Source organism: Mustela erminea, chromosome 5 (assembly GCF_009829155.1).
Source record: "Mustela erminea isolate mMusErm1 chromosome 5, mMusErm1.Pri, whole genome shotgun sequence".
Lineage (NCBI taxonomy): Eukaryota > Metazoa > Chordata > Mammalia > Carnivora > Mustelidae > Mustela > Mustela erminea.
In genome coordinates, this window is record NC_045618.1 from 33,661,812 (window position 1) to 33,689,141 (window position 27,330).

General features: G+C 40.9%; 1 protein-coding gene across 6 annotated transcripts; it reads left to right on the forward strand.

Annotated features, from left to right (window-relative positions):
• On the forward strand, positions 1-27,330 carry KIF23 (kinesin family member 23). 6 transcript variants are annotated; one of them, XM_032342573.1, is made up of 24 exons: positions 1-218; positions 1,787-1,856; positions 2,988-3,116; positions 6,892-6,997; positions 7,617-7,753; positions 8,047-8,156; positions 8,545-8,715; positions 10,004-10,045; positions 10,765-10,877; positions 11,031-11,152; positions 12,413-12,515; positions 16,771-16,850; positions 16,936-17,055; positions 17,284-17,410; positions 17,759-17,917; positions 19,031-19,188; positions 19,859-20,032; positions 20,324-20,503; positions 20,788-21,099; positions 23,825-24,055; positions 24,932-25,014; positions 25,205-25,283; positions 25,918-25,988; positions 26,745-27,330. In XM_032342573.1, exons 1-24 carry the CDS (start codon positions 208-210, stop codon positions 26,758-26,760), a joined length of 2,904 nt encoding a protein of 967 aa, XP_032198464.1. In that variant the 5' UTR covers positions 1-207; the 3' UTR covers positions 26,761-27,330. The 6 variants fall into 6 exon arrangements, with proteins under 6 accessions (XP_032198464.1, XP_032198466.1, XP_032198468.1 ...); XM_032342578.1 differs by lacking the exon at positions 1-218 and adding an exon at positions 562-574; XM_032342575.1 differs by lacking the exon at positions 23,825-24,055.

Here is a 27,330-nt window from a genome sequence, read left to right on the forward strand (position 1 = left end):
GGCGGGCGCTGATTGGCCCGTTTAAAATGCGCCGGGCGCGAGCTCACCTGGGCTCGCCGCGAAGTTTGCCGGCTTTCTGGAGCGCCGCGCCTCAGTCGCGGAGTACTACTTCCCGCGGCGCGTCCCTGTGGCCCGCCACCCTCACCAGCCCGCCGGATCGAGCCCGACGCCCCGCGCGCGCGTCCCGGCAGCACGGAGCCCGCTGCCATGAAGCCAGCGTGAGTACGGGGCCGCGGGGCGGGGGCCGGCCTCTCCTCGGTCGGCACCGAGTCCCGTGCTGTCCAGGCCGCGGCCCCCAAAGAGGGAACCCCTGCGTGGGCCGCTGAGGGGAGCCCGACTGGCGGGGACCGGTCCGCGACGCGTCCTCCACGTTCCCACCTCCCCTCACGCCGGAGTCCGGCGTCCCGCCCCAGGCCTCCAGAGGGCAGAAGAGGCCGGCCCACGTCGGGGGTAACGGGGAGCCTGGGGCCTGGTGGGCTGCGGTCAGCCCGGGTTCCACCCGCCTGGCTCCGACGCCTTCGCCGCTAGCCCTTAATTAAGTGGCCCTTTCCCGCCCGGCCACCGGCGTTTCCAGGTTGCACTCTGCCGCGGGTGGTGCGGGAGGGGGTCGCCCCGTGGGCTGTGCCCTGGTGCTGCGGGCGCCGGGCGGCCTCCGCCCTGGAGGGCCCCCTGGTCCCCAGCGAGCGCGGGGTGCTCTTCCGAGCCCCGCCCCGCGTCCTGGAGGCCGAGATCTGGTACTGGGGCGGGGGTCCGGGCCGGCTGACAGTCCCGGCCCGCCCCCGAGCGCTCAAGCCCGCATTCCTGCCCCAAACCCAGCGTCCGCGCTGCACTGGGTCCGGACGGCTCCTGCGTAAAACAATACTTTGCCAAAGGCAGCTGGTTTTCTGAAGGGGCCAAAGTCAAAATCTTTTATCTTAAAACAAAACAAATATATATATATATGTATATATATATATATATATATATATATATATATATATATATATTTTAGCTTAAGGAAACCCACCATGATATTTTGTACTGAAAACACTAATTTGCTTGTTTCATTTCGGGCCGTGTTGTGAAAATATTTTAATAATTTAAGTCCATGCCAATAATTACACTTAATTTTATTGTTAAATGTTTATCTGCACTATAGATAAATGTGGGGGTTGCCTTGGAGGTAAGCCGCATGCTTTGGTGAAATTGGTGCAGTCAAAATATCTTTTTCTTTTGATTCCAAGAGAGCAAGAAATTGCAGGTTGGAGACTAAATTTTGTTTGGGGACAAAGGATGATAAACTCGGAGAACTCAATAAACAATTGTTCCTTAAAAGCATAGACAGATCTTGATGAAAGAATCAAGTGGGATTTTCCCCACCTGCTTTTTTATCATTTGGTGAAGTTAATCCTTGTCAGTCCTCCTTGGCAATGGCTGTTGGAGCAGTGTGTGTGTTTGTGCGCATATATAAGTGCTTTCAAGATAAAAGTGGTCAATTATCTGTAAATTTTCAAACTTCTAGTGCTTCACTTTCTGTATAGTCCTTCCAGAAAAAATGCAAGCTATTTTAAATAAATATAGAACTATTATCTAGTACTGAAACCATCTCCTGAACCCAGTCTTGCTCACTTTTGCATTGTGTGCTGCAAACTTTGTTCTAATGCGGCTTATTACGTTATTTGGGGTGTAATGTTTTAGAACTGCTAAGGGAGACCTTTATAAATCCTAGGAAGGTTGTCTCTTTATGAATTATAGGTGAGGTTATTATATGTTATTTTGAACTTAATGTTTTTTAACCTATGACCAGGAGGACTAAGACACCCAGGAAACTTCTAGTGAAGAAAGGATCCCAAACAAGTCTTAAAGACCCAGTTGGGGTAAGGTCTCCCTTTAAATTTGTGTGTGTGTGTGTGTGTGTGTGTGTTTCAGTTCTTTTCTGTCTTCTGTCTATACTTTGGAAGGGATGGAGATGTAGAAGCATAGTCAGAGAACATTTAGTGAAATAGAGAACATTTAGTGAAAAATTTAGGTAAGGCTGGTTCCAGCTTTAAAATTTTGTTTCTATGTGGGATTCATTAGTCCAGTAAAATGAAGTCTTTGGTTGTCAACTGTATAACTCCTGTAACTAATTATAATCTGTAAAGTTAGATAATGAAAAATATTCTTCACCTGTCCGGGAGAATTCTTCCTGCTTTCTCAGAAGGCAGGAAACTTTCTGCTTGGATGAGCATCCTCTCCCAACTTCAGGGCTGTTAAACAGTAACTGATGACACAGTTCATAAAGATGCTGGTGTAGAACAGTTTAATTCAGTCCAGTAACTAATCATAATTGCATGTATTTCACGAGTTTCAGGCTTAGGAACTTGCTTTTAGAGGCAGATGGCAAATTAAAGAAGGTTGGTTTGCTCTGGAATATTTTTCTCTCCACTAGCACTGGAATGTGTCTCTTGTTCTAAGTTAAGGGAACTAGATACTTTGCACATACAGCTGAACAGTTTTTCCTTAACCCTTTCTCTGATTAAGAAGCCATCTTTTGGATGTTGTGGTTATTTATTTGTATATTTGTATATTCTTATTGGTATATATGTATATGTTATATTTATTTAATACAAGTGTTAAGCTGCCAAATTTTATTTGACATCGAATTTCAAAGAATTCTGACAGCTTTTCAAATAATTCTCATTTTATGATGCTGTTAGTTTTAGAGATTTTTGTATTACTGGTTGTATATGGCTTTATTCAGTTGGTGCCAGTATAATAGTGAAGAGAAGCTATGTGATTTGATGCTTTGTTATCCAAATTTGTTTTAATTGTATGTGTATTTAAAGTCCTTTGTAACTGTTACATCTGTTTATATCTGACACTTTCTGGTAGCAAGTTTTGGTTTTCATAGCACTAAGTTCATATAAATCTCTTATGTTGAGAGACCAAGTGTTGGATGAATGAATGGGAAGCTTAAATGAAAAGCTGTCAACCTGTGTTCTGGAAGTCCATTCCTGTAATTTCAGGTGTACTGTAGGGTGCGCCCACTGAGCCTTCCTGATCAAGAGTGCTGCATAGAAGTGATCAATAACACAACTGTTCAGCTTCATACTCCTGAGGGTTACAGACTCAACCGAAATGGAGACTATAAGGAGGTAATTCCCACTGGAACCAAGCTGTTTTTACTTGAAATGTTCTCTCCTGAAGGGCTTTAATATTTTTTACATATAACACAATTGACGTTTCCACTTTTTTGAAAAACTTGTTTACTTCCCTATAACCACTATATATAAAGTGTTGACTAGGCCTACATTTGGTATACTTGAGTTTAGAGGATTGCTTTTATGAATTAATTTCTTATCCTAGATTATTTATTTTAGATTAGGAATTATTTAATGAATGATTGTGCTGGGTGGCTATACACACAGACACATACACATAGATACAATTTAATGTGCAGATTAAAATAGCAGTAGGCATTGTGTATTTGAAGTGTTATCTTTATATTTATTTATTTGAAGATTTAAAAAATTTATTTGGCAGAGATCACAAGTAGGCAGAGAGGCAGGCAGAGAGAGGAGGAAGCAGGCTCCCTGCTGAGCAGAGAGCCCGATGTGGGGCTCCATCCCAGGACCCTGGGATTATGACCTGAGCTGAAGGCAGAGGCTTTAACCCACTGAGCCACCCAGGTGCCCCGGAAGTGTTATTTTTAGTAAAATCTTGAGCAAAGTGAGTTCAGTTCAGTTCAACAAACATTACACAAAAGCTGCAGGGCAGAAGGAGATTTTAAAAAATGAGTAAGGCACAATCCTTGCCTTTACAGCTGAGTTGGCACAGATCGAAGACAGACTGCTGTGCTGAAAGAGATGGACTATGGGAATGCAGGAGGAAGCAGTGATTCAGGCTCTTGTCTCTACTTTCACGCAGCCTTTCACTCTTGTGCGCCCTGCTCTTTCGAGCTTGTCAGAAGCCTACCAGTGGCCTCTGGACTGCTCAGATTGGATGGGCATCTCTTGTCCTCATAATCTGTTTCTCAGCAGGACCGTCCTTCCCGAAGCCCTCTCCTATTTCCTGTCCAAGTCTTCATGTTCTTGGTTCTCACAGGCCACCCTTTGTGGGCTCCTCTTCCTTTTCCAACTTCTCAGTACTGGGTGGGCTGTACCCAGGGCTCTCTTCTCTACACTTTCCTATGGCTTTGAATGTTGGTTATATGATAATTCTGGGTTTGTTGGTTTTTTTTTGTCAGCCTAACCCTTTACTAACTTCTAAACCTGAACATCCACTGGATGTCATATAGGCATCTCAAATTCTACATGTCCAAAAGAACTCTTGATTCTTTCCCCCCCTAAATCATTTCCTCCCTTGTCTTCTCCATAAATGGTAGCACCATGTGTCCCTGCTTGTCTGCCATTCAGTACATTCTGTCAGTTCTGCTCCAACATGAAACTGTCCTTTTGTTTCTCTCTCTACTGCCCCCGCCCATCTTAGCCTTGCTATTAATTATCAAGACTAGAGTTTCTCAAATGTCTGTAGTGAAGAACAGCTTTTTAAAATTTTCAGTGCATTGTGACCGATAATTTCATGCTGCAGCTTTGCCATCTGAATTAGACCACAGAGAAGTGATCTGATAATTTGTTCAGTGAGATGAGCCTAGTGATGGTATACTGGGATGCGGCAGCCATGTCAAATGGCTACACAAGTTTCTAAACTTTCTCCTGATTTCTCTAATTCTCTCCTCCTAGACAGGAAACAAACAGTTCTCAGAGGGGCACTGGTTTGTTGACCATACTTGAAATCTAACTGGACTGCTTGCTTCCGCTCTGAATCTTATTCTCCATTTTCCACAGAGCCACCAGAGAGATCTTTTAAGATTTTATTTATTTATTTGACAGAGATCACAAGTAGGCAGAGAGGCAGGCAGAGAGAGCAGAGGAAGCAGGCTCCCTCCTGAGCAGAGAGCCCGATGGGGGGCTCGATCCCAGGACCCTGGGATCATGACCTGAGCCAAAGGTAGAGGCTTTAACCCACTGAGCCACCCAGGCACCCCAGAGAGATCTTTAAAGTGTAAATCTGATCTGACCCTTTTCCCGTTTAAAAATTTTCAAGGCATAAAGTCTTTAAACGGGCAGAATCCTGCTTAATTTGTCTATTTGTCCATGGTCATCTGTTGCCATCCAGTCCTTTGAGTTCCTTGGATAAGCCTGGATCCTGCTTCAGGGCGGTTCCCCTGGCGTGGACTTTTCTTCCTCCTGGCTCTTAGCACAGATGGCTTCTCATCTGTGGATTTCAGCTTAAACGTCACCTCCTCAGAGAGATTGTCCAGACTACCTTAACAGAAGTGGCACCCTTCCCTGCTTCTGTCCCGATCTGCCCTTTCTGTGCTTCCTTGATAGGACTTAGCAATCAAGAGATTTTTGTATTGTCTCTTTCCCCTGCTATAATGTAAGCTTTAGGGGGAGATGTACCTTATCTGTCCTGTTCCCCTTTCAATGAATATGGATGAAGCATGAATGCATAGTCTGGGAAAGCTTCATGGAGGAGTGGGCCTTCAAAGATGTCAAATAATTGAGAACTGCCTTACTGTGAAGAACTTCTCTATTAGATTAATCTCCTATGTATAAGTAGACAGAAAGTTTGGTGGGGATTAGCAGTTCTCACTGCCTTGTCACAGAAGGCACTGCTGGCCTGGAAATGGCTGGGATACCAGTCTGCACCGGAGGATTAGGGAAGTTCCTCCTCTGGGCCTTGGTTTTCTTTACAGGTAAGGAGGGATCTGTCAGCACTATTTTATGTGAATCCTTTCCGCCCTAAGATTCTTCCATCTTCTTGTGAACTCTATAGCTGGTTTATACAGTTGGGATAATACCTTCCATGAAGTAAGAGTTACCCTAGCTCAAGTAGGTGTGTGATCTTTAACAAGTTATAAAATGAGTATAATAATTAATAGTATGTAATCAAAGGTAAGAGTGAAATGATCCACTGCTAGGCTAAGGCAGTGCTTGGCACATGTTGTATTAGTGTATGTTTGAGTACTAATCTATACATGTCCCGTTTTGGGGGGACAAAACTGCTAATTTTAAAAATACAAGGGTCATGATAGTGATATCTGTACAGGTTGAATTTAAGGACAAGGGTATAAAACAGGAAAGAGGGTACTGCTTGACAAAGGCTATAATCCATAATAATAAATTCTAGTGAATGCTTACATAACAACTTAGTGCTGACATTTGTGAAATAAAAACTGTGAAATTCAGAAAGGTTACAGAAATCATTGCAGTGTCTGCAATACAGAAAAACTAAAAAAACCCCACAAAAATAGAAATAATAGAACTCCAGCCTCTGGACAAATAGGACAATTTAGTTTACATGAAAATATATTCATATATACCTCAGTCCCCAATCAAATTTTCCAAGTAGGAGTTTGGTAATATTTTTGGTAATATAGTGTTATAATAATGGTATAGATAATTGAAGTACTGATTGTTTTAAAGGTCACAATTTATTTCATAGAAAAACTCAGATGAGATTATATTTACAATTCATTCCTGATTTTAAGATGGTACACCAAATCACTTGATTTTATGCTGCTATGGCCTTTTAAAAGAGCAAGTGGTAAATTAGTGTATGGAGTAATGCTTGATGATTTTCACAAGTCTGTGACTGAGTCATGATGATTTTGATCTTTGTTGTCCAAAATCATCCTTGGTCTGTGAAGCATTAGTGGACTTAAGACTTCTACTTTCTCTGTGTAAGGGGTATAACTTGAGTTATGTTATGACTTTAAGGGTTCCAAGTTTAAAGACTTAATTTTGGGGGGGTGTCTAGATCTTAAATGTTCACTAAGAAACATCTGAATACATTTAAACAGATGTATTTCTAGCTTAGAGTGAAACTCCATTCATATGCTTTTTATTTTTTCCTTCTTCACAGACTCAATATTCATTTAAACAAGTATTTGGCATTCATACCACCCAGAAGGAACTCTTTGATGTTGTGGCTAACCCCTTGGTAGAGGACCTCATTCATGGCAAAAATGGTATGATTATTGGAGCTTTTGTTACATTTTCTTTTTTGTCCCCCTCTGAAAAAACTGTTTTGATACTTATATATTTGGTTATGTTTGGCCTTGAATTCAGATTTAATCTGTTAGGGTGGTATAAAACCTGCTTTTTAAAATATTTTATTTTGGGGGCCCCTGGGTGGCTCAGTAGGTTAAGCCTCTGCCTTCGGTTCAGGTCATGATCTCAGGGTTCTGGGATTGAGCCCAATATCGGGCTCTCTGCTCAGCAGGGAGCCTGTTTCCCTCTCTCTCTCTCTCTCTCTCTCTCTCTGCCTGCCTCTCTGTCTACTTGTGATCTCTGTCAAATAAATAAATAAAATCTTTAAAAAATATATTTTATTTTTATTTAAGTATGTTCCACTGTGGGCATGGTGAAGTTCAAGTTCAAGCGAGGGGCTTGGACTCACCACCCTGAGATCAAAACTTGGAAGCTTTACCAACTGAGTCACCCAGGTGCCTCTAGAGACTGCTTTTTGAGCTGGTTAATTTTAAGTGTTTCTTAATACAATGAAGAAATACTAAAAGTGGAGGACTTTTAAGATATAACCCAGTGTGACTTTCAACATATAACTCCATGTGACTTGCTTCATTGTAGGTCTCCTTTTCACATATGGTGTGACAGGAAGCGGAAAAACTCACACGATGACTGGTTCTCCAGGGGAAGGAGGTCTGCTTCCTCGTTGTTTGGACATGATCTTTAACAGTATAGGGTCATTTCAAGCTAAACGATACGTAAGTATAATTTTTTTTTTTTTGAGCTGTGACTATTTCACTTGAGGGCATAGGGACCAAGAGACCTATGGTTACAGTAGTGTTAAAGGAAAACTAATACAGTGGATACATTTTGAAACCTTAAGTAGTAAATGTTTCTTATGTCTTAAATATGTCTTATGTCATAAATATTCTTATGTCTTCAGTATGTCTTAAAAGTAATAAAAATGTTTCTTATGTCTTAAATATGTTTAAAAAAACTATTTAAATTAAATTCTTAAAAAATCATGGTCTGATTTTTATCTCCACTTCAGGTTTTTAAATCTAATGACAGGAATAGCATGGATATACAGTGTGAAGTTGATGCCTTGTTAGAACGGCAGAAAAGAGAAGCCATGCCTAATCCAAAGACTCCCTCTAGCAAGTAAGTAGTTACATTCAGTGTGACACTAGCCTAAGGGGAACGCTGATGCCTGGTGGCTTTCTCAGGCACAGGGAATGACTAACACGAAGGGGAGTTGGTCTGACAGTTGACTGTAGTGAGATCAAAGTTGAGGAATGTTCTTCATTAAATTTATTTGCTCAGTTCTGTTTGGTTTTGAGCACAAAGTCCTTGAAATACTATTTAGAGAAGGTGCCACTTTGGGTGGGAGAGTGAGGACACGACAGGTACTGTTGGCTGACCACGAGTAGGAATAGATTGCTTGCAGTGACAGGTCATTTAACGTAAATCTTTAGTTTCCCCTTGGGATCGTTTACTTCTGATGCTGACTCTGTAAGAACAGACTTTTTGGCTTTTTTTCTTTTTTCAGACGACAAGTAGACCCAGAGTTTGCAGATATGATAAATGTACAAGAATTCTGCAAAGCAGAAGAGGTTGATGAAGATAGTGTCTATGGTGTATTTGTCTCTTATATTGAAATATATAATAATTACATTTACGATCTATTGGAAGAGGTGCCATTTGATCCCATAAAGCCTAAGTAAGTAGCGAAGAGAGTCCCATGTCAGCTGCTTAACCTTGGGGAAGCCACTTTACCTCAGGGAGCCTTAGTTTTCTCAGTGATAAATGGTGATAATGCTTTTGTTTTCCCAATGAAATATAATGTGCATATATTTCATGCACATATTAATGTGCATAATATATCATGCAGTTGGTGTTCAATGCATAGTTTTATTCTTAACCAGATATACAGCTGTATTAGGGAACCAGTGGGTTAAGGCATCTAAGGAGAAGAGAGTCCTGAATCCTCATCTTAGACATTACTTTTGAGAACTCTTGGCCTTGGGGCTGTATATTGAGAAACACTGTAATTGCGTAAGGAAGTGTCCTATGCATGTGGGTGCCCTGGGGTTACCTTTCAAGAACCTAACGCTTTGTGTTGGGAGTTTGTAGCCACGTTAACCGTCTGTGGTTGGTGATCTCCACAGAGTGGAGTGCAAAGCTGTTGTCTGTACAACTGCTACAGATCTTTCATCACTGATTAATGTGAAGTGACATCTGTAACATCATTCCACCAGAGTTAAAAGACAACTCCTTAGATTTCCTTGGGTCTTGGCTGGCTCAGACTGAAGAACAGCCTGGCCTCACAATCCGTGTTTGGCCAGAGCGGACTCTGGAGTCTCATGTAGTATTAGAATCTTGTTCTTAAGTTGATGGTTTTGTTCTTAAGCCAAATGCTTATCTTCAAGGCTGTCTTTGTTAGGGCCTCTCAGAACATAAATAATATGAAGATTAACTGAACATTATTGGAGAAACCGCTGGATATTTAGAAAACCATTAGACTGAGAACAGGTTTAATAAATTACATTAAGCAATTTATAGATTACTTCCTTTCCCATTTGTTTCAGAGTGTCTGTTGTGTGTACTCATTTTCCTCAACTTTTGTGATGTCATTCGTTGCTACCAATCTATTTCACTTTTTTGCGCATGTGCCACGTTTCTGTTTGGTTCTAAAAGAGATTATTTTCAAAGAAGTCCATCTTGGTTTTAGTTTTACAAAAGGAAGACTGATAAATGTGCCTTGCATGCCTTGTAACCTTTCTGGTAACTCCTTGAATGAACTCATGGGGTGCGTATTTGGCATTGAATTCAGATTTAATTGCTTAGGGTGGTTTTTAACTATTTTTTTTTTTTTAAGTCTTTTTAAGTACGATGAAGAAATACTATAAGTAGAGGGTTTTTAAGCACTGACTCACTGTGACTGTCACTACTGTGGACTGAGCCTGGCTGCTGTAGAAACAGTAACTTTCACCTTATTCCTTTGGTAGGTGGAACAGTTGCAGCACGCCCATGAGGAACACAGATTTTGTGTATGTGATGACGTTGACTCTTTTCTTAAGGAGAAAGGGTGCAGTTATACTAGCAGTTGGCATCTGTGGCATGTTTGCATGTAGGTGGTTTTTCATTGGCACCAGGCGGGCTGCTACCTCTGAGCCCCTGCCTGCTGCTTGGGGAATCTTTCCTGTACTGAGTGATGGTGGCTGGCACACATTTCCAACCCCACTGCTCACAATACGGGCTGAACAAGTGGCATCCTTTCCATTCTTATCCTACTGTGCAGATCAACACTTGACCAGCCACTTTGAAAAGATTGCCACTCCTAGTATATACCAAACTCTTTCTGAATTTGTCTTTTGTGGACTCTGATGTGAGAACGAGCTCTCTGTTGAATTTTTAAAATTAGGGTAATGCTAGACTTTGTTGCTTAACCTGTGCATGTGATGATGTTGCTATACATAATACTGTTTTGTTCTCTACTTGTTTTGTAAGTGTTTTGTGTGCTTTATTAGAACAAATTAGAGCAAAGCTTCTAGAGCAACATAGGTTCCTGTGACCCTGTTACGTAACTAACCCTGACTGTGTACCCTTATGCTTACCCAAGTTCCCTGGGGTTTTTTTGGAGCTCTTGCCTAGGCCTATTCCCATTCTAAGATTCGATGTCTGTGGCCTGACAGTTTAGTCCTAGTCTTTAAGCTGAGATATTAGAATCTCATTATTTAGGAGACTGATGTCTTTTTCTTTCTCACAGACCACCACAGTCTAAACTGCTTCGTGAAGATAAGAACCATAACATGTATGTTGCAGGATGTACAGAAGTAGAAGTAAAATCTACCGAGGAGGCTTTTGAAGTTTTCTGGAGAGGTTAGAGACCAAGCTAAAGTTAGGAAAATCTGAAACAATACATAAAATCCCAAGAGTTGCTACTATAATTTGTTGGCAGTACTATTTAGTAGAAAGCATGTATACTGTAATGACTGAGTTCAGGTTTGATCAATGATGTCTCTGTCATCACAGGCCAGAAAAAGAGACGTATTGCCAACACACATTTGAATCGTGAGTCCAGCCGTTCCCATAGCGTGTTCAACATTAAATTAGTTCAGGCTCCCCTGGATGCGGATGGAGACAATGTCTTACAGGTAAACTTGTACTCTGTGGAGTTTTTCTTGTTTTAACTGAACCCTTAGTTTTTAGAACTAGAGTTAAATCAGGGAAGCTTGACTGCAGTGAAGACATTCTAGAATTATTAAATGTGGGTGATGATATTTAAAAATTGTTCCATTAAAGAGTGTAGTTTTGGGAAGCTGGCTGTTGAGTCTGAGAACATGGAATTGTGCTGTGAAAAAGGTTTATAAATCTTTATAAATCTCTTTAATAGAGGAGATAAAATGAGTATGTATGGGTCATTATTTTATCTCTGAAAACTCATTTTGTACGTGGGAATTCAGTTAATGGCTTTAAAATGTCAGCGGTTAACTTTCCAGGGTAGATACAGTTTAGGAGATGACAATTCTAAATTGTTCTTCTCGCAGCTGATAGGCCAGTAGGTCTCCCATCATCTGATCATCCTTTACTGCTAGGCCTGTCACACTACAAGGCTTACATCAGTTAGTAAAAGCATTTGAGCCTGAATAGGAATAATTTAATAACTTTGAGCTATTAAAGTGTAATTCCATTTGAACCTCATCATGAAGATTTCCACATGGCATGAGGGGATGGTACGGCAGCATACTGGAGACCACCGGGATTCGAATTCTGAGTCCTATTAATTTGCTGGCTGTCTGACCTGTTATAAACTCTTGATAATCTTCTGTGAGGATTAAAGCAGACAATGCATGTAGAATTCTTAGGCCAGTGCCTGACTTATATAGAGTAGGTACGCATACTAGCTAGAAAACCCTTTTAAGTCAAGCCTCCATATATACTTCCTGTCCTTTGAACACATCTAATATTACAAATCAGTTATGTACCTCTTCATTTTTTATACAATTAGAGTATTATGAAATTTTTCACAATTATAAAATTGTTAAGTATCTGTTATAGAAGAATTTAGGATAGGCCTGTTCTAGAGTCACTACTTAGCAGACATGGATTGAGATCCTGTGCTGAGGCACTGTGCAGGTTGTTAGAGATGAGAACATCGATCCTTGCTTTCATGGGGCTTAGAGTATAATGTGGAAGACCAGACAACAGGTAAATCATCGAGACTACCATGAATATAACTAAGCTTATGCTCTTAGCAGACTCTTCCACCAAAACCTGTATCATCTAGTCCTACTGTTTTGTACTGTACAAATGTGATATTTATAAGACTTAATAATTTGTTGATTGGAATATATCTGAAGAACACTGTAAACCAGTTGTACCTCATGTTATTAGAATTACGATCTTCTCTTCAGGAAAAGGAACAAATCACTATAAGCCAGTTGTCCCTGGTAGATCTTGCTGGAAGTGAAAGAACGAACCGGACAAAAGCAGAAGGGAACAGATTACGTGAAGCTGGTGAGCACAGCATAGTACTGGTTTATTGCTACAACTTCCAAAAACTTGCAATGCCAGTCTGTTATCTGCTTATTGATAGGTGGTTTAAGCATAATTGTCTTCAATTTTGATAATTTGGAGGCTAAGTTTAGTGGTCATTGCTGTTTCTTTAGTAATGTTGGTTTGGTATCAGTGTGTTACATATGTTATATATATAACATATATAACATATAATATGTATATTCTATATGTTATAATACACTGGCTGCTTGAAGAACGGGGGTAAGTGATTAAAATAAATATAAAGCAAGTTATATTCATATTGTATCTATTGCCAGTAAAGCACCAGATCCTTAAAATTAAGTGATTTAATAGGTATTCCAACATTCATACTGGTGAAAATTGGCTTCTGGAAGTGGGAAAAATCTTTGAACACAAAAGCAAATTGGAAGAAAATCTGTGTGTTTTTTTTTTTTGTTTTTTTTTTTTTTAATCTTTCGTTAGTATAGCTGTTCGTGTTATGGTTTACCTAATAGCATGTATGGAGTATGTACTGTGTGCCAGTATTTGAACATTCATTTAGTCTTGGGGTGCATGTGAGGGAAAGTTTAGGGGGAAATTCATGTAGTTGATACTTCATTTGAGTGAGCTATATGGAAGACAGGGTTAAAGTCATACTTGACAGAGGAGACAGCCACTTGTAAACTGAGAGAATATGGCAGGGTCAAGGTCACTGAAGTGGGAGGGTATAGGTTGGTGACCCATGACAACTGAGGTGGCAAGGCAAGGCCATGAGGACTCTTGTCTATCATATTAAAAAGTCTGAATTTTTGTTCTAAAGGAATAATGGTGGTTGCCAGTTATTAAAGGACTAGTGTGTATCACAGTATTTACTATGCGTGGGCTTGATTTCTTGATTCTATCCTTTCAGGATTGTGTCATACCCATTTTCAGATGAGGAAATGGGTTGGGAGAGGTTAGGTAATCTTCCCAAGACTTGAGCCTGATTTTAAACCCAGGTTGGCTGGATTTTCAACGCTTTTGTCTTTCTACTATTATGCAGCCTCCTTTGAAAGGAAATGAAGAATTAGTCTTTCAGAAAGAATGTTTTCCCATATAGGGAATTAAGGTACTGAGGCAGGTCTAGAGATAGGAAAAGCAGCTGGGAGCCTTTTGCAGTAGGTCGGAGGAGCAATCATGTGCCCTGGAGGCAAGGGTGGGAGAAAAGGGAGAGCTGGTTGGGAAGTCGATCTGCCTGTGGAGAGGAAGCAAGAGGGGGAGGGCAGGTCCAGGATTGGAGCTGAGGAGAAAGCAGTCTGAGGTGCAGGTGTGGGCCGTTAAAGTCTGTGTTGGATGTGTTCAGCTTAGTCCAGGGGAACTGCCTAGAGACTGGATGTACACGAATTTGGAAGGAGAGAGATTTGACTGGAGGCATATAGGTTTAGGTGTTGCCAATATTATGGAAACAGCAGGGGAGATGAGATTATTCATAGAGGACACATGGGAACAGGCTGAGGCAGAGCCTTGAGGAACAGATGCTTAAGGTGACTGATCAAAAGAGCCTGGGAAGGAGAAAGAAGGTGGTAGCCACGTGAGATGACAAAAAACCTCCACACTATATATGTGTATTTAAGATAGAGAATCTGGGCTCCAGATCACAAGAGGAAGGATTCACCTTGATGGGAAGAGGGCTTATCTCAGTGGAAGAAAGTAGAAACTTGAGGGTTCTGATGCTTTGGGAGAAAACCAGAAAGGACTAGCAGTGTTGATATGGATGGGGAACAGCTGAGATAAAAATGAGGGCACGAGCATGGGAAGAAGAGGAGACTGTGGCTGGGACACAGAATTCTAGAGGAGGTGCAGTTCTGAGTGATAAAGGTTCGGGGTGTGGGCATAGCTGTGCAGCAACCATGGTGAAGAAAGACTGACTGGAGTTGAGGGAGTGGGAGTCCTCTGGCAGCATGTTAGAGCAGTCCTCACAGACACTAGAATGACCCAGGGGCAGGCGAGTTGGGGGAACATGGAAGGGCAGCAGCAAGGGACTAGGAGAATGTTGCTGGCCTCCTCTGCTCACCATCCTTATAAATGTCAGGTTTCAGAAAACAAGCAACTTTTGCTTGGGCTGCAGGGGGAAGCACTATCCTTCTGACAGAGGATAATCCTGTGGGGCTTTGCACATCGGCTGCAGGGTAAAGCCCATGGACACTTCACAGAATATCCCTGAGTAAATGCCATAAAATATGGAGGATTACAAAGTTCACTGCTTAGATGGAAATGTTTTTTAGAAGTTTTTATGAGGGAGGGGCAGAGGGAGAGGTCGAAGCAGACTTCCACTGAGCAGGGAACCTGATGTGAGGCTCTATCCTAGGACCCAGAGATCATGACCTGAGCTGAAGGCAGATGCTTAACTGACTGAACCACCCAGGTACAACCCACCCCTTCCCTTTTTAAAATAAGCTTCACGCCCAGCATGGAGCCCAAGGCAGGGCTTGAACTCAGCCCTGAGATCAAGACCTGAGCTGCTATCAAGAGGTGAATGCCTGGGGTGCCTAGGTGGCTCAGTTGCTTGAGTGTTGACTCTTGGTTTCAGCTCAGGTCATGATCTCCTGGTCCTGAGATTGAGTCTCACGTCAGGGGTCCACACTGAACAGGGAGTCTGCTTAAGATTCTCTCCCTCTCCCTTTGCCTCTCACCCAACCTGGGCTCTCTCTAAAATAAATAAATCAGTCTGATAGCTAACTGACTGAACCACCTGGAAGCCCCCCACTAAAAGTATTCTTAAGGCACTTGTCATTATAATAATTTACATGTTTCTTTATCAATGCCTTAATTAAAGATGTATCAGTAAGTCTTATAACTATGTAATTTCAAAGTAGTGATGAATATAAATATCTTGATCTGCAATAAAGTGTAAGGTGCTATAAAATTACCTATGATTTGTGCTGGCAAAAATCACAGATACCACTAATATTATGTTTTGGCCTACATTCATAATTGAAAGGACGTGCTATTTCAGAAGTCTGGAAAAACTAAAGGTATAATTTATTTCCCATCCAAGTATACAGACTTCCTGAAATGTACCCATGGACAATATGGACTTCAGGTTAAGAAATGGTAATTAGAGAGAGATGGGTAGAGCTCTCTGTGAGAGTGTGAGGACGTAGCGAAGTCTGGTAACAGGAATTTGGGCTCCAGAGAGCACAGTGGAAACAGAAAGGACATTGGAGTTGGGGTCAAGGAAGAAGAATCCTGCATCATAGGACATTTTGGAGGCACAGATGAGCTCTGTGTTTTGAGAGGTGACCAAGAATGAGAACATAGTGAGAGTTAGCTGATGTATTTGGGGGTCTCTGCAAGTGAGCTCTCCTGCTTCACTGGAGGCTTGATGAATCGGTCAGACTTGCTTGACTCAGAAATCCAAACAGGAGTGGTCAGAAGTAACAGCTGTGTCACCTTAGTAATCCTTATTTGGGGGCACCTGGCTGGCTCAGTAGAGCATGTGACTCTAGACCTCAGGGTTGTGAGTTTGAGAGATTACTTAGATATACTAAAATCTTTTTTTTTTAAATTATTATTTATTTATTTGACAGAGAGATCACAAGTAGGCAAAAAGAGAGGAGGAAGCAGGCTCCCTCCTGAGCAGAGAGCCCAATATGGGGCTCGATCCCAGGACCCCAAGAGCAGGACCTGAGCCGAAGGCAAAGGCTTAACCCACTGAGCCACCCAGGCGTCCCAGATATACTAAAATCTTAAAAAAAAAAAAAAAACCCAAAACCAAAAACTGAAATCCTTGTTTGGATGTGGAGGGGACAGAGTTGGTCCTAACACACATGACTGTTGGAGACAGGAGCCCCTCTGGGTACCTGGGGCAGGGGTGGGGTGGGACTTCAGTGCTGATGAAGCCTGAATGCTTTTGAGATAATATTTTAATGTGAGGATATTAAATAACAGCTGCATTTAATATACTCTTTCACAGAATTTAAGATTTGGAAGAAACTTTATGGGCCATGAAGTAAATAATGTTGCACTTCACGGACAGTCTTTTTGATAGAATCCTTGAAGGATGGTGTTAATCCCCTCCTGAAACACTGCTATTAAAATACTCCTGAAATACAGCAAGGCCATGTGGGGACAACTCCTTAGATCAGGCCATTAAAACCCATTAGTTGTAATTTCCATATAGTATTTCTATGAAGTGGGGATTTTATAGGCAGACAGACCACATTGTAGTTACTGTATTATTTTCAGATGTCTTCTGTCTATATTTTCCTGTCAGGTAACATTAATCAGTCGTTAATGACGCTAAGAACGTGTATGGAAGTCCTGAGAGAGAACCAAATGTATGGAACTAACAAAGTAAGTGACAGCTGGTCATCATTTGCAGAGCTTTGTTTGTGTGCGTTCTTGTGCCTTATATATTTGGGTTTGAATGTATTTACAGATGGTTCCATACCGAGATTCAAAGTTAACCCATCTGTTCAAGAACTACTTTGATGGCGAAGGTAAAGTACGCATGATCGTGTGTGTGAATCCAAAGGCTGAAGATTATGAAGAGAGCTTGGTAATTTTGATCTATTTATCTTATAAAGTCTCTGCGTTTCTATGGAGAAAACAACTATTTGGATGTGAAAAATGATATTTTAAATATTTTTAAAACTGATACAGAACCATTAGTTACAGAAATGAACTAATGATCAATTTATTATTGTTTCATTGAGTAATTTCTGAAGGACTTGAATATGCTGATTTATAAAACCAAAAACCCCCTCCGATGTGTTTTGTATCTTAGCAAGTCATGAGATTTGCAGAAGTGACTCAAGAAGTTGAAGTGGCAAGACCAGTGGACAAGGCAATATGTGGTTTGACACCTGGAAGGAGATACAGAAACCAGGCTCGAGGAGGTCCAGTTGGAGATGGTATGATGTGTGTCACATCATGTACATGCTGATGTCTCTCAGTCTCTCTCTCCTTAAGGTTGATTTCACAGTAGAGAACTACTGACTTCCCTTTCTCTAAAGAACCAAGTGCAAAGAAAAGAAAAAAGACCCAAAGTATAAATGAGTTTTCTTTTGTTACATATTATAACTTATTTTCCCCACTTTTTCTTTTTTATAACTCATTTTTAAGGAAGTATGATTGTGACAACTCAAGAAAGCACACTGGACTGGGGGTTCTAATCACAGGTGTTCAACTTGTTTAGATAAGCTTTCTCTCCTGTGTAACTTCTTGTTTTTTATAATATATTTTTTTATAATTCAACGCAGAACCACTGGTTACAGAAGTGGTTTTACAGAGTTTTCCACCTCTGCCGTCCTGTGAACTTTTGGATATCAACGATGAGCAGACTCTTCCCAGGCTGATTGAGGCATTAGAGAAGCGACATCACCTACGGCAGATGATGATTGATGAGTTTCACAAACAATGTAAGGGCCAAAAGCGGTCTGCGATCATTTCAACTCCAGAAACTGTAAGAAATTTGAGTTCTTTGGTGGCCTGATCTTAAGGAAGGGTCATCTGTTTCTGCACTTTGTAGTGCTCAAGGCATTGTTAAATTAGACTGACCAGGAACTTTCCCACAGCTTGTAAAACAGAAGTAACCAGTAGGTGTGCATTCTCTCTCTTTTTTAAATCTACAGAAAAAGACACAAAGGAATAATAGCTATGTTGCTTTTAGTTCCTACTAGTTACTTGCAAGGCACTTCATAAATATTACATTTTAATAATGTCTTTGGGCAAATGACTTCCTTTTCCATTTCTTGGTCTCCATAGCTGCAAAATGAGGATTTTAACTGTTCTTACCTCAGAGGGTGTTGTAGCAGTGAGATAATATGTGAGAATCATGTAAAACAGTGAACAGCTTGGTACTTACAAATGCTCAGTGAGTAGGTCTTCGATTTTTATTATCATTAATTCATTTGCATCTTTAGAGGAAACGTGTGAGGTAAGTGGAATCTGTATTCCTGTTTTGAAAGGAAGAAATATGGGGCGCCTGGGTGGTTCAGTGGGTTAAAGCCTCTGCCTTTGGCTCAGGTCATGATCCCAGGGTCCTGGGATCACCCGTGTCAGGGTCTCTGCTCCACAGGGAGCCTGCTTCCCCCCTCTCTGCCTGCTTGTGATCTCTGCCTGTCAAGTAAATAAATTGGGAGGAAAAAAAAAAAAAAAAGAAATGTGCTCAGAAAAACTAAGTCACATAACTCGTAGTTGGTGTTGCAGGGATTTCAGGTTGGATCCAGCTGATCCTAAATCTAACGTTGTTTCTGTTTTTGCAGTTGTTTTGAACCAAATTACTTACCTGTAAGGGTTGACAAGGCAATGCTGTAGTGCCCAATGAAAGACTCTATGTTTTTCAGTCAAAACCAGCTTTTCTAGGAATATCTCTCATAGATTTAGAAACCAAACTCTTATTTCCTTCTTGACTTGTTTTCTGCTCCAGGCTGTCATGATTTGCTGAATAGCTACATACTGGTTAATAAAAGTTGATTTCACTGGTTATTTTGGAATTGGGAGTAAACGTGGCCTGCATGCTTTTGTTTCAGCTATGACATTTAAAGCGTTGTTGCAAGAGTTCGACAGTGCTGTTGTAAATAAAGAAAACTACATTCAAGGAAAACTAAATGAAAAAGAAAAGGTGATCTCAGGACAGAAATTGGAAATAGAACGACTGGAGAAGAAAAACAAAACTTTAGAGTATAAGGTTTGTTTGGGCATGATTTAGTGGATGTGCGTGCTGGCTGGTTAGCACTGCTCTCTGACCTAGCTGCTCGCCCTCTGGGCCTTTCACCACTGCTTACTGGGGGAGAGGCAGCGCCTGGCTCCCTACTAATCTGCACCTCACCCCAGAAGAGAGGGGATGTGAGCAAAGAGGGGTAATGTACTCTTTAATTTTCTGAGTTAGACTTTAGCCGTTGGAGAGAATGTTCTTGGACCAAATAAGTGAGTTTCTAGAGGGCTTTCATAAGTTTAGCTCTGGTTAATGCTTGCTTTTTGACTTAGGACAATAGGTTTGTTCTCTAGATCCTTTAAGGGTATCCATTCCTTCTAGACAGAAGCTTATTGCAACCAATACAGTGTGTTCTCTCTTCTGAAAACAGCCTAAAAAACAAAATTCAGGCGAATTTTAGGGGAAAATAATTTTCACCTGAAATCAGTTAAAGCTTTGTCTTTTTCTGTGAGGCCCTTGTTTAGAAGTTCTCACTTCTAGGCATGGAGGTTGGAATTCAGATAACGTAGAAGATGGAACTGCTTTCTCCATGATTTTTCTTTCCACAACTATGCCTGCATGAACAAACCGCCAGAGCAGTCAGTTCACAGCTGCGTGCGGTGCTTACAGGCCGGTTCCTGAATAGAATGGTCTGCCTTCCCAGATTGAGATTCTGGAGAAGACAACTACAATCTATGAGGAAGACAAGCGTACTTTGCAACAGGAACTCGAGACTCAGAACCAGAAACTTCAGCGGCAGTTTTCTGACAAGCGCAGACTGGAAGCTAGGCTACAAGGCATGGTGACAGAAACAACCATGAAGTGGGAGAAAGAATGCGTGAGTGTCACTCCTGTGGTGCTTACCTCCAGGACGGTGGCGGAGGTGTTCCGAAGGTGTTCCGAATCCATGTTCCCAGGCTTAGGGTTTCGGTGGCAGTGGCAGCAGGAGCCACCATTCAGTCCATTCTGTCTCCTTTCTCTGCCCATAAAACGGCTGACCAGTGAGCTGGCAAGATGAGGTGCGCTGGACTCTGGGAGGGCTGCCATTCTTAGGAAACGAAGTGGCTGGGTGGTCCAGGATGCTCTGTTGGTGTGACTGAATTAGACGCGTGTCCCTCTTCTAACCTAGGAGCGCCGGGTGGCAGCCAAGCAGCTGGAGATGCAAAATAAACTCTGGGTCAAAGATGAAAAACTGAAACAACTGAAGGCTATTGTTACTGAACCCAAAGCCGAAAAGCCAGAGAGACCCTCCCGGGAGCGGGACCGGGAAAAAGTCACTCAAAGAGCCGTCTCTCCATCACCAGTTCCTGTAAGTTTTTCGTGGTGGGGTAGTCACTTGCACTAGCGAAAATGTGTTCAGATTAGGTAACTTTCTAGGATGCTCCATTTGTTGTTTTATATTATTTTATTTCTCTAACTTCTCTATGTAAATATTTCTAAATTTAGCATAAATAAATTTATTGCAAATTCAGAATAAAACATGGAGTAACTCAGTAAAAATGATTCTAACATAGGCTAAAATGATAGAAAAGCAGTGAATTGTTTCTCTCGGTGTTTCAGTCTTGCTCATTAATTTCTCTTCCATTTTTTTAGCTTTCTAGTAACTATATTGCTCAGCTTCCCACCGGCCAGCAGCTCCTGAGCCAGCCACAGCTACATAGGCGCTCTAATTCTTGCAGCAGCATTTCTGTAGCTTCCTGTATTTCGGAATGGGAGCAGAAAATTCCTCCGTACAACACACCTGTCCATGTCACCTCTATTGCAAGGCGTAGGCAGCAGGAGCCAGGACAAAGTAAAACTTGTGTCGTGTCAGACAGAAGGCGAGGGATGTACTGGACGGAAGGCAGGGAGGTGGTTCCCACATTCAGAAATGAGGTAGAGCTAGAAGAGGACCAATGCTGCAGGGTCAGTGCCGGTGTTCTCCTAAAGCCTGGTGGCCGTAGCCAATCGCGGGTTTGCTGGGGGGTTTTGTGACTTGATTCATTCAGAAAGTTCAATGGAAAGATGGGCGAGCTCCAAATATAAACAAGGGCTAATTTTTCTGTTATTTACTTTGACAATCACCCTGAGATTGAGGCCTAGCTCTTCATCTGAAAAAGTCATAACACCTGGCCACATCGGGATCGCCATTGAACACAAGTCAATGGGGTGTGCCCAGAGTAATCTGGGCTTTTCATTTGCATAAGCTGGTGGGCAGCCACAAAATCAGCGAACTGTGTCTCAGAGCACATTTTCCATTTTTTTGTTTTCCTTCCTCAGTTTTTTTTTTTGCTGCTTCTGAACTTTTTATTTAAATTGTTCTCTCAAACTTTTGAATAGTTTCAAACTCAAAAGTTGAAAGAATGGTACAGTATCCTTCTTTCCCCCTACCTAGACTTACTACTTGTCATTTATATAGATATGTCATTTTTTCCTTGAACTTCTCAAAGGAAGTCCCTACACTTTGTGACTTTTAATCCTACTAAGGACACTGTCCTGTATAAACAGTCTTTATCAAATCTAAAAAAGTTAACATTACTACCTCTGTTTTTAATATGTGATCCTAACAAAGTGAATGCCCTGCATGTGGTTATTCTGTCTTCAATCTCTTTTAATATAAAATAGTCCCCCTGCCACAAACTTTTTTTGATTTTCATGACATTGACTGTTTTGCAATACTCTAGGCCTGTTGTTTTATAACTACTGAAGGTTTGCATGTCCAGTAAATTGCTTTTAATCTCAAGAGCTTTACCTCAATTTATAAGGGCTTGGCCTCAGTCAAGGGTGTTTAAAGAAATTTGTGTTTAAATTTTCTCCGGTAAAAAGCTTTTCCTTTGGCTATAAATAAATGGACCAAGTTAATGTGGATTTATATTTAGTAAAATCTTACTGTAGCTCTTTTAGAATTTGTCTTTTAACAAATTAATAGTATTTTGCTTTAGTTTTCTTGTATAATTTAGGGTACAGATAAGTTTCATTTAGATGGCCTGCACTTCTGCTTATTAAGGGACAGTGATGAACTGCAAAGTATTTACCAAGACAACAGATGATTCTAAAGTCTACGTTCTTTACTTTGCAAATTTTGCTTGAAACCTTTTTAGGGAGCAAATTATGGTGACTGGTCTTTCTGATCAACTCTAATAAATCCCCCTTATTTTTCATGAAAATTTAGAGAGTGAACACTATTCAAGGCTTGCTTATGCTTGGTTAACTAATTCGGCTCTCAGATATTTAAAAGGATTTACTAGCGATCCAACTTCTCACTTGAAATCAAATCTCTTTAGAAGTGCAGCAAAGTTTAGGCTAGTATCTATTTATCCAAGTTTTTTGGCCAAAAATTATGTCAGGTGGGCTGAATTTATACTTCAGTGAAGAAGATAAAAATATCTCTGAGTCCGTAAATGATAGCAGATTGTAACAATTCTCTTTCTGAAGCCAGTTTCATAATGTATTTATTGCTAAATGTGTTCAGGAAAACTATCACCTTTGCTAAATGGTAGGTCATGAGAGCCTGACTTTCTTGTTCAACATCAGATCACTTTTTAAGAAGGGAGAATTTCCTGGGTTGCTGGCAGTGTGGGCCATCTTTTGTGGCCAACTCTATTGCCCAGGTTCTATAGTAGCAATGACTTAGCACCAGCAGCTGTTGCTTGTGATTACATAGGGGAAATGCTTCAGTTCTCTAGACAGGCATCCTAAAGTTAGGATCTTTGTCCGTGACCAGGTTGGAAGGATTTGGCATGTGACAGACTGTTTAATTTGCTTTCAGTTACACAAATAGGAGACATCTGAACCAATGAGTTGTCTTTGGAACTATGTCCTGTATGTGAAATGCTTTTTCTTAGACTGAATGTGCTAAATTTAACTTTCCCAGATTTACATGATAGTTGACTGGAAGCAACTAGTTTTTAACTGTATGATTGATACAGACTGATTTGATACTATATTTTTAGTTTGGTTCTTGGAATCTTTATGAAATATTGGAGAAAAAAAATGTTGTTTTAGCCATTACTGTGTTTGAACTTGTTAAGTTTTACTTGAGATTTTAAGATCTCAAAGTAGTCAGAAGTACTTCATTTATAGTCTCTTAATCATTTTATGCCTAGGTTTCTTATTATACCTTATGTTCTTTAGCATTTTGTACCAGAAAGTCCATTAGTTTTTACTTATTTATTGTCTTTGTATACGGAGTGTTTTCTCTTTGTTTAGAGGCCTGTGGCAAGTTTAGAGTTTTTATTGACCTCATTTGAAGTTTTTAACATAGCTGTGGACCTCACAGGTTACCTTACAATAGGAGGCACAAATGATGGTTTTGATAGAGAATGTAAAATGAGTTGTCTTGAATACCACCTACATGGGAAAGCTTGCAGCATAGCCAGAACTTTTTCTTATATTGTTTTGTTGAAAGGGGAGCTCCCTGGTAGAATGTATACTAGACAAGCTGTATTAAAAGATGTTTGTTGGTTGTGTGGTTAAATACAAAGAGAACATTTAAATTATCTGAATAACATATTTAGCTTTTGAAAAGGTTTGTGCATTTGTTTTGATACTGTTATCAACTAATGTAGCCAAACCTGCTGCACTTCTATTAATACCCTTAAATTAATTCTGGGTTATGCTTGTTTCTTGATTCCTCTCTCAACCTGATCAGAACGCACCACCAATTCGTCTCCGCCACAGACGATCTCGCTCTGCAGGAGACAGATGGGTAGATCATAAGCCTGCCTCTAACGTGCAAACTGAGACAGTCATGCAGCCACATGTCCCTCATGCCATCACAGTATCTGTTGCAAATGAAAAGGCACTAGCTAAGTGTGAGAAGTACATGCTGACCCACCAGGAACTAGCCTCCGATGGGGAGATTGAAACTAAACTAATCAAGGTAAAAACAAATTGACACAGGACAAAAAACATACAGAAAGTCAACTTTGCAAAAAACCACTTACTCTTCTGTTCCTCTGATGACACACAGGCAGTGTCAACAAAGATAAATGGGTATTGATACAACCTTTTTGTTTGTTCATTAGAAAACTAAAGGAACTGCTGAGGCTGTAAATCTGCTGAACTTGGACTAAATCAGCTGTTCTCTAGTGAACGAGAGGCTCAGGTCCCTGGGATTCTGTTCGAGGAACTCCAGATCTATTACGTCCTTGTAGAGCTAGTTTCAACCACTACTTTAGAAGTAAACCCAAAGAAAGATCTACCATTTGTCAGTTCCCAATAAAAAGCCCACGTTAAAATGTGACCTGTCAACATTTCTTATCACTGAACTACCCTGATCCCTTTCCCTTCCCTAGCCTCTAGAAAAATTATCCTTTGATCAGAGAGTCAGTGAATAATCACGGAAGTAAAAGCCAACTAGAAAAAATTAAGAAGGATGCTTCTTAATTATAACCAGAGTTACAAATAAGACTGTAAAGTAAGCGGGGTGGTATATCCAGAGGAAAGTATAATGGCTTAGAACATTTTAGAAATTTCTGGTAGAGTTCTTGATCCTTGGTGTTGTTTTTAAGTTATAGATTGAATGAAAAGAAATATCTATTTTTTGCAATTTAAGAATGTTACTGATTATATTGCACTGGACTTCTTTTGTTTACTGGAGATAATTTCTGAAGTACTTTCATAGCACAGTCTGAATAGGCACTTGTGAATAGGACTTTCTTTACTGTTTCATGGAGAATCTTAAGTTCAGCTTGAAATACATGTATATCATTCAGTTATATCAAAGTATAATGCTGACCTTTCCTGTCTGCTTCAGGGTGATGTTTATAAAACAAGAGGCGGTGGACAATCTGTTCAGTTTACAGATATCGAGACTTTAAAACAAGAATCGCCAACTGGGTGAGTGATCATCAGATGCATCTCTTCACAGGGCTACAGATTTCTTAGCTGCTGCTGCTTGCAGAACACAATGTCCTATAAGATGTAGCATTAATTAACTGAAGGAATGTAGTGATGTCCTATTTCTAGTATTTTTCCTATTCTTAGATGCAAAAATAATTGTTGCATTGTGTTTCCCCTTTTTCCACAGTCGAAAACGAAGATCTTCCACAGCAGCACCTGCCCCACCAGATGGTACAGAGTCTGAATGGACTGATGTAGAAACAAGGGTAGGGGTAAAAATTAAATCTGTCTGCTTCATAAAAGTTAGGGGCAACCTATTTTAACGCTCCTGGCTCCAGTTTTTCCTGCTCTCGGAAGCAGATCTCACATTGCCAGTGCAGCCTGTAGGCCTGTTCTCCGCAAACCTGCCACGGTTCTCCTGTTTGTTTAGGTCTGCTCGTACAGGAACTCTGGTTCAAGGTCCCTGGTCAGTGTAGAGAGACAGGGCCTGAGAATCAAGTCAGAAGGCATCACTGTAGAACAATTCACATCACATTGGTGGGGATCTTCACTGAAGCACAAGTTCCCTGTGGTACTGTTAACTCACTGTTACTCCTAAAGGGAGGTTCTTCTAGAAAGAACCAGCATGGGAAGGGTAGGTGGTGTTAGGAGGCCATGCTCTGGTCCTGGCCACTAACCTTCTCAAGGAAATTACCTGCATGATCTCTAGAGGCCCTTCCAGCTCACCATCTTTATGGCCTATGTCAAACTGCACATATCTGGTATTTTAAAGTAGGTGTTTGTGCTGCACTGGAAACCAAAGTGGGATTCCACCGTGGTTGAAGCCATCTGAGCACAACTGTATTTACAGACTGTAGAGACTGGAGCTGATCTTTGCCTCTTCTGTAATTTTCTTACCAGTGTTCTGTGGCTGTGGAGATGAGAGCAGGATCTCAGCTGGGGCCTGGATATCAGCATCATGCACAACCCAAGTGAGTCCCGACTAACCGGGCCTGTGTGTGCTCCCTCCTCCAGTATTTCCACTATCACCCTGTCTCCCTACTATCCACTTTTAAGAGGACATACGTGGTTTTTTTTTACCCCTTGGAACAGCTGGGCCCTCTAGCAGACTGCAGCAGCGGGGCTGAGAATGTCAGAAGGCTTGGTAAGAGCAGTAACTGGAGGTAAAGGAAGATTGCTCAGGCTTATTCATACTTGGCTAGTGCTCCTAAAGCTCTCAGAGGCGGACTGAGATCACCGGTAGGGAGGGAGGCCGAAGGCTTTAGTCAGGGAAGACAGTTCTTCGTGTAATTCATTTCTCCGAACTTGCCTCTAGGTCTCCTTATAGTGGTAAATGTTCACTAAAATAAAACGGAATGGTGGAATTTATGGCAGGGGAAGGAATCTCACTTTTCCTTCTATTAAGCACATACCCAAGAGTCTGGTCAATTGTTTTTTCATATTAAAACGCCCCGTCAAATGTTTACCTATACAAGTCTTTGTGTCCATTTTTAACACATATTCCTTAGGCAAGTTGCAAAGTCTTTGCAGTAGGAGGCAGGCAGGGATCCTGCTTTTTAAATTTAATAGTGGATACACATATTTTATAACTGTTACTTGCTTTCTCAGGATTGACCTTTCCCACAATAAAACCCGAGTTCTGGTAAAGCCTTTTCTAGGAGATCCAATTGCTATGAATGTGTCACTGATTGCAAAGTCAATACTGAATGCTGGTTTTCATATTTTAGGCGCAAGAAACCATGACCTGACAGTCTCAGTAACAAAAGAGCATTTTCATTTGTGTTGGTGATTTCTCCAAAGCCATGCCAGGAGTCTTCGAAGTTACCTCGCAGCTTTGTTGAGTATCACAGACCTGATACATCATACACTGGTGCAGATCAGAGATTACCCCTATGGTCCCAAAGATACCTAGGCTTCAGCACACTGTTTCTATTCTATGCCCTGCCATATGAACTTTTTTATAATGCTGTTGTTTTGTATATTTCTTGTATACTTAATAACTAATTCACACAAGTTTTTTGTCCTGGGTGATTAAGGAAAAATGTATGTAAATCACACTTTTTTTGGTGACTTTTCCTGCTCTTGTCTGAATACATCTTAAGGTTTTATAAACAAAACAGATGCTGCTACAGAATAGCTTGCAAGAATGCACTTTAGACATATTTGACAATTCAAACTTTCAAAATAAGGGTGTCAGTAATGGGCCAATACTAAAGCCATTTTAGGAACTTGTTCTGAATTTTGTATGTATATTTCTACTTTCTGACCTTTAGATATGCAAAAAGAACTGAAATAAACACTAAGAAATACAAA